We start from the raw sequence: 8,038 nt of genomic DNA on the forward strand, positions 1-8,038 counted from the left end.
CTCCAGATTCACAAATAATCGGATATCCTGCAGAAGAGGGAGTTGTTTTATTTTCACGATTAGACCGGTACAAGGACCCAAAACTTCCTCTTCAGTTGTCTCATTTTCTTTTTGTAGGGGTTCCAGTCATCTCAAGGTTTAGAACCCTCTGTTGTTAATCTCTTTTCATTTTCCTCTTTTGTTTCTTTGACATTTTCTTTCAATAGACAAGAAGGAGAGGTGCACCCAAATGAAAATGTCAAAACCTCCATTTCTTACAAACACTTAGCGGTCACTAATCACTGACTGCTAGTACCCGCTCTCCATCCTCACTCGCGGTCACAGGAGGCTGAGCAAGCGGTGCGGGGAGGAGATCTTGATCTTCTCTGACAGCTGACTCCTCCCCCTGCACCGCCGGCCTGCCCTCCTGTGAGAACTGTCCCACACCGCCGCTCTCCTGATCTGTCACAGGAGGCTGAGCAAGCGGTGCTGGGAGGAGAGCTTGATCTTCTCTGACAGCTGACTCCTCCCCCTGCACCGCCGGCCTGCCCTCCTGTGAGAACTGTCCCACACCGCCGCTCTCCTGATCTGTCACAGGAGGCTGAGCAAGCGGTGCTGGGAGGAGAGCTTGATCTTCTCTGACAGCTGACTCCTCCCCCTGCACCGCCGGCCTGCCCTCCTGTGAGAACTGTCCCACACCGCCGCTCTCCTGATCTGTCACAGGAGGCTGAGCAAGCGGTGCTGGGAGGAGAGCTTGATCTTCTCTGACAGCTGACTCCTCCCCCCGCACGTGTAAACTTTTCATTTTGTTTCTCTGAATTTTTTTAGCCACATTTAACACAGGTAACTATTTGTTTTTCATTCATATTTTAATTTTTGAAGATAAAGAAAACCTATCATATAAAAGAAAACATGCTCCGTCCTATGACTGACCTGACAGCGCCATCAAATATACAATAATTAGTGTAGAAAAATGTTTAGTATATATAATCAGATATCAATGAATGATGGGACAATTTATTGCGATCGTCTCTCCATTAAATACGTTTTAGAGTTCAGTTCCGGTCTCCATAAGATGATGTAACATTTCGGAAGGAATATGCACCCTAAGACTCCGGCACTGGAGCTCAGTATGGCGAAGATCTCCACAGCCACCATGTACTTCCCTCTGGTGCTCAGATAGGCCGGGATCATGGCAATCCACACGCTGCAGAACACCAGCATGCTGAAGGTGATGTACTTGGCCTCATTAAAACTGTCCGGTAATGTCCTCACTATGAAAGCCAGAACAAAACTCACAGCTGCCAGAAACCCCATGTAACCAAGAACAGAATAAAACCCCATAACTGACCCTTCATTACACCGAACAATGATCTGGTCCTGATAAGAATTGGTGTCCAGATCCTGGAAGGGAGGAGAGATAGACAACCAGATGATAGAGATTATAACTTGAATGGAGGAACATAAGATGACTATACAGGTAGAAAGTTTTGGCCCGATCCAGTGTTTCCACAGACTGCCAGGTTTGGTGGCCTTAAACGCGGCACAAACCATGATGGTTTTCCCAAGGACACAAGAGATGGCAATCGTGAAGAGGATTCCGAATGAGATTTGGCGTAACAAGCAGGTGATGTCACCAGGACGTCCGAGGAAGAAGAATACACAGAGGCAGCTCAGCATGATGGAGACCAGAAGGGTGAAGCTCAGGTTCCTGTTGTTGGCTTTTACAATGGCCGTGTCTTGGTGTGAGATAACAACCAATAATATCAGTCCAGTCATAGCGCACAGAATGGAGGAGGACGAGGCAAAGATCACTCCTATAAGGTCAGAGTAAGACAGGAAATCCAGCAGTTTCAGGACACACCGATCCTTCTTCTCATTGGGCCATTCATCATATCTGCATTGCTGGCAGTTTTCACTGTCTGGAAGATAAAACAGGAGAAATAATAAATGATGTATAGTTCATATGAATCTTTAGAATGCCGGTTTATCAGCTGTTTGTATGGAGTTAATAATAAATATCAATTGATTTTCAGCATAAATATCTTCGTACATAATGAATGTTTCATCAGTGTGTAAGAAGAAGTGTCCGGGGGAAATATTATTGCCTTGTAGGCTAGATGATGACATCCTTAGTATCTGCTGATAGTCTCTGGTTTTGGAAGTTGCTCTGACATAGAAGTACATTATTTAGATATATTTTATATAATAGATTCTTTAAGTTCTGAAATATGACTTTGCTAATCGAATTATAAAAACCAACAACCGGAGCTCAAAATCACAAGAACAAGGACTCAGGGGGCTGAATAAGTTGTGGAATGAACTCTTCCGGGACTGAGACCTCCATCAGCTCTCAAACTGAGAAACTAAGAAAAGATTTCCAATAATTCTACCAATCAAACGTGGGGAAAGCTTCATTATGCTGGAAGTTGGAGTGGTCCTCAAAGTACACAGAGAACATCCAGAGCACAAGTAGAGACACCGATCACTGCATTGTAAATGGTGTTTCCCATTAAATATCTGATCAATGATTATTCATTATAGACATGTATGGAAGAAACATCATCTGTGATAGTATAAATGTCCATATACCGCTGACATTGGATATCTCCCCCTCCGAGCACTGGACACAGTCATAGCAGCAGGAGTGGATTATGGACCTCGGGACTTTCCTGGTTCCTGGCAAACAGTTCTCTGAACATTGAGACTTCGGAACCTACAAGTAGGGAAAGAACCAACAGAGATTTACATGCTGTGCCTACTTTTCTCTGCGCTCCTACCTGAACAATGTTTACAGTCACACCAGAGAAACAAACAGACCTACGGTAGATACCTTGTGTTAAGAGGATTGTGGAACCATGAAATGTAATTTTTGTGTTAAATTCTTTGCAGATGCTTTTTAGTCTTTACACATGTGTCATAAGCTATAATGGGGTCATCTAAACCTTTGCTGGGTGACTGCAGTGCCGGAAGTATACAGGAATTGTTGGGTGACAATGACTGCATTCAGATGGCACCTGGTCAGTGGCTGTTCCCACCAACCCACTCTAGGTACGCCACTGGTTACAGCACATAGATACCAGCCACCAGGCTAGACGGATTATGTTGGTATAGTGAGATTATTTATCAATTATATAAATAAAAGAAATTACATTTCACCTCTAAATGTGTTTATAATAATTCATTTATTTTCATGACATTAGTGGACGTCGGCTTTCTCTTGGCATAAATAGCACAATCACTGAAATAATTATTGTCCATGTGTTGCTCTATTAATCTGAGACTGAGACATAATACGCCAGTGTTTCCTTCATACAACAAACGGTAAATCTCTATGCAATGGCTTTATTCCTCATTCAGTGACAACACATTCCTCACAGGACATGTAGAACTGCTGCTATATAGCAGCAACACGGACTACAATGACAGTCAATTCATACATGTTACAGACAGATATTTCAGTCTTTCTGGCCGTCTTCAAGGCAAGCTATGGTAATATGGCTTCTATCAGGTCCAGCTTTGGGGAAAAGAAGATTAGATAACCAATCAGGTAAGGGTGTGCAGGCCAATAGGATCCAGAATCACCCCCCAATAGATAGGTGCACGGGGCAGCATCACCTTACATAGTCAATCAGGTTGAAAAAAAGACACAAATCCATCGAGTCCGACCAATAGAGAAACAAATAATAATTGATAGGAAACCTCTAGATACAGAACACTCAGCCTGCTGTTACCCAAAGTTGAGCCAAAGGAAGTCACAAAGCCTTATAAAGCACGGTTCACTTGGTTCCAACAGGGGGAAAAAATCCTTCCCGATCACATAAGACATTCAGATCCTCCCTGGATCAACCATCTCTGGTGTTATAACCAATAAAACATTCATATCCAGTTATACTCCCGATCTTTAGAAACAACTAACTAAGCTGGCTAGTCTCTGAGGGAGTCAATTCCACATGTTCACATCTCTTACTATTAAGAAACATTTTTGTATATAGAGGTCAAACCTCTTTTCCTGCAGACACAAAGAGGTCCCATCTTGTCCTCTGCAATGACCCTTTGTTAGATCACTATATGGAGCATGTATGTACTTACACACGGTGATCATATCCCCATTATTCACCTCTTCTCAGGAGAAAACAAATTCAGCTCACCTAATCTCTCCTCATACTGGAGCTCCTCCATGGCCTTGTATCAGTTTAGTTGTCCTTCTCTAAACTCTCTCCAGTTCCACAACATCCATATTGTAAACTGGTGCCAAAAACTGAACTGCATATTCCAGATGACGTCTTAGTAATAACTTATAATGACAATAAGTTTTTACATGTGATTGCTTACATCATTTTGGAATAAATAGTTATAGTTATATCATTGTGTGTGGTCTACCAGCAACTAGACCAATGCAGTCGATTCTTCACATCTCATCCTCCTCTATTCTCTCTTCTCTCTCCTCCTGAGGGGCTGGGATAGTTGGAAGGAGCTTCTGTATCCCTCAGGAGCCATTTAAAGCCTACTACACCTTTAAAAACACCTTCATTTACCTTTCCCCAAGTATTCTAATGCATTTTGACAAAGTTGTACCATTTTCCTGAATCCCAATTTTCAGCAAAATTTTGGGAAACTTTTAATTCCTCTCATCCCTACACATGACCCTCTCCACCATTCTGGTCCCTTCCTCACACCCATTTATCCAAGACTTCTCACAAGTGTCTCCCTTTCCTCGATCACCTTCCTGCATTCCATTCAGCCCTCGAACCATATAAAAGTACCCTCAAAACCAACCCACCTCTTCAGACAAGCCTACAAGCAATGACTCTTTATTCATAATAATAAAGGAATGATCCGCATAGCTCTGCCCCATGTGACTTCATGAGGAATAGACCATTGTATTTGTGTTCTAAGAAGTCTTTTTCTAGTGGAGTTAGGGTTAGAATTTAGGATTATTATTGGCCTCCTTCACCTAATGTGACTGGTTATCTTATCTCAGTGTAATAACAGCTAAAGTGTATCTAAACTTAAACCTAATTATGTAATTTAGGATAGAGTAGAAAAGAATTAGAATGAGAAACCCAAATTATCATTGGTGATTGTAACATGAGGTGAGGAGAAAACTTCCAATGTGATACCTGTGCTGATGACAACTGTCTAAGAGTGGATTTCCCTCACTTTAAAGAGAGTTCCACTTACGTCTTTTCATGTCTACAGGAAGTAACGGAAAATCTAAAAATAAGCTAAAAGATGAAAAATTGGCTTCAAACTCACTTTAATTCTTATGGAAAGTAAACAATGTATCTAACCTTATTGATTCCACTTTTCCACACAATGTCCTCTTCCCTGATCAGGAAACTCTGCTGGGATCCATTTATGTCGATTTTGCCGACTTGTCTTACAAATAGAGAACCGTTGTTCAAAGACCTCCAACTAAACATTTTGAACGACGTGACGAGTTCCATGTTTTCCTCAAACATTAGGTCACCCTTCAAGCTCCTCTGATTTTTCATCCAATAATAAAGCTATTAAATGAGAAAAGAGAAAGTAGCCGGTGACCAGACAAGAGATTCAGGGAGAAGACATTCATTGTGAAGACTTATCTTATCCAATAGCCCTGCAAGGGAAAGGAGCCACCCTAAGGCAGGATATCAGGCCGGTGCTCAGGGGACCTTCTGCTTCTCCAGGAAACTAAAACTTTTCAGCATCAAGGAGCAATATCCATTGTAAGAGATTTCATCAGCATCTCAGCATTAGTCAGTTCTGGAGAATTGTAGGGATAATAAGCACGCTATTGTCAGGCAAAGGGTTTAGGAATCCAGGCACTTTTATGAGGGAAGGTATATCACTTCATGTTGACTTATCTCACTCTACAATCCAAGATCACCACAAGCTCGCTCCTATCACCAACGTACTGCGCCAGCATAACGTTCCCTACAAATGGGGATATCCTACGAAACTACTCATCTCCAACCAAGGGAGGACCCTCCTCATCGCCTCCACAGAACCAGGAACAATGAGGTGAGGAGAAAACTTCCAATGTGATACCTGTGCTGATGACAACTGTCTAAGAGTGGATTTCCCTCACTTTAAAGAGAGTTCCACTTACGTCTTTTCATGTCTACAGGAAGTAACGGAAAATCTAAAAATAAGCTAAAAGATGAAAAATTGGCTTCAAACTCACTTTAATTCTTATGGAAAGTAAACAATGTATCTAACCTTATTGATTCCACTTTTCCACACAATGTCCTCTTCCCTGATCAGGAAACTCTGCTGGGATCCATTTATGTCGATTTTGCCGACTTGTCTTACAAATAGAGAACCGTTGTTCAAAGACCTCCAACTAAACATTTTGAACGACGTGACGAGTTCCATGTTTTCCTCAAACATTAGGTCACCCTTCAAGCTCCTCTGATTTTTCATCCAATAATAAAGCTATTAAATGAGAAAAGAGAAAGTAGCCGGTGACCAGACAAGAGATTCAGGGAGAAGACATTCATTGTGAAGACTTATCTTATCCAATAGCCCTGCAAGGGAAAGGAGCCACCCGAAGGCAGGATATCAGGCCGGTGCTCAGGGGACCTTCTGATTCTCCAGGAAACCAAAACCTTTTAGCATCAAGGAGCAATATCCATTGTAAGAGATTTCATCAGCATGACTTATCTCACTCTACAATCCAAGATCACCACAAGCTCGCTCCTATCACCAACGTACTGCGCCAGCATAACGTTCCCTACAAATGGGGATATCCTACGAAACTACTCATCTCCAACCAAGGGAGGACCCTCCTCATCGCCTCCACAGAACCAGGAACAAGCCTCTTTAACTACCTCCCGGCCGGCCGTTCTTTTACTTCTTTACGCCTTTAGATGTCCGCTCAGCCAAGCCCACGGCGCGTGTAAGTGGGAAACACCGACAATTTAAAAACAGACACCCATGCCTGTTAACATACAAGTGTTTATATGAGCTGCCGGCCCGTGCCCCCCCCTCCCTCCGTGGCCCCCCTCCTGCTGTCACGCTGGTCCCGGGCTCCGCTGTGCCCAGTGCGAGCCCGGGACCAGCATAGTGCCTCTCTGAGAGGGGATCAGAGGGAGGTCGGTACACGATCTCTCTCCGGTCCTCTCTCTGCTGCCAGAATGCGGAAGTGACGTATATTACATCACTTCCGCATTCTTGTGTCACTCTCCAGCTTCAGACGCTGGAGAGAAGCTGATGAAGCAGATTGATTTAGTTGCCCTTCTAAACTAAACCAATTAAGGTGATGGAGGACCAAAGCTGTGAGACAAGGAGGAGGGGAGGACCAAAGCTGTGAGACAAGGAGGAGGGGAGGACCAAAGCTATGAGGCAAGGAGGAAAGGGAGGACCAAAGCTATGAGACAAGGTTGCTAAATCTAAATTTGCTCATGCTGGAAGTGAGGAGATTAAGGGGGGACATGATTTTCATGTACACATTAGTTTATGTATCACTGGATGCTGTAAGGGAATAGGATGTGATAGTTACATCTGCAGACATAGGAGTGCACCTCACCGGCGATGGACTCAATGTCTGTAACTTTGGTAATCATAGTGGTATAGAGATAACTTTGGGCTTGTGTCTGGTCAGCAACATGGTGTGCGGGTGGCTGTGTGCTGCCCCCAGTAGCTGTACCGACTTCTGTCACAGCCTATAGTATGTCTCTGCTGTGCTAATTCTCCAGACATCTACCATGTTTGCTCATGCGTACTCAAAGTGGGGCTTGCATTTAAAATTCAAGGTCCACTTGGGCTGTGTTGCCCCTTTATAAAAAGCAGCATGAATGTTAGGATTAGGGTTAAGGAGGGAGTTATATAGTAGACTTAGCTCTCTCCAGCTTTTGCCCGCAGCACCTAGGAGGGGAAAACATTGCATTCCTTCCAGCGAGATCTGAGGAATGTAGAAGACTCCAAATCCCACTGACATTCTCTCTTGAGATTTGGAGGGTTCATTCATTTCTTGGGATCTCATTGGCGGAAGGATCATGTCACCTCCTGCACCAACAAAGTTGGAGACGAGTTGAATATAATATCTTGTTTTTCCCTACATGTGTTTTTTTTT

General features: G+C 43.3%; 1 protein-coding gene across 1 annotated transcript in view; it reads right to left on the minus strand.

Annotated features, from left to right (window-relative positions):
* Positions 1 to 996: 996 nt before the first annotated feature.
* Positions 997 to 8,038, minus strand: part of LOC108801256 (vomeronasal type-2 receptor 26-like) — an 18,761-nt gene continuing 11,719 nt past the window's right edge. The window contains exons 3-6 of the mRNA XM_018573191.1: positions 6,184 to 6,399; positions 5,274 to 5,489; positions 2,572 to 2,695; positions 997 to 1,901 (exon numbers count right to left, since the gene is read on the minus strand). Coding sequence (XP_018428693.1) covers positions 997 to 1,901; positions 2,572 to 2,695; positions 5,274 to 5,489; positions 6,184 to 6,399 — 1,461 coding nt within the window. The remainder of the gene's footprint in view (positions 1,902 to 2,571; positions 2,696 to 5,273; positions 5,490 to 6,183; positions 6,400 to 8,038) is intronic.

This window comes from Nanorana parkeri, unplaced genomic scaffold (genome assembly GCF_000935625.1).
Source record: "Nanorana parkeri isolate BGI_ZX_2015 unplaced genomic scaffold, ASM93562v1 scaffold2267, whole genome shotgun sequence".
Classification (NCBI taxonomy): Eukaryota; Metazoa; Chordata; class Amphibia; order Anura; family Dicroglossidae; genus Nanorana; species Nanorana parkeri.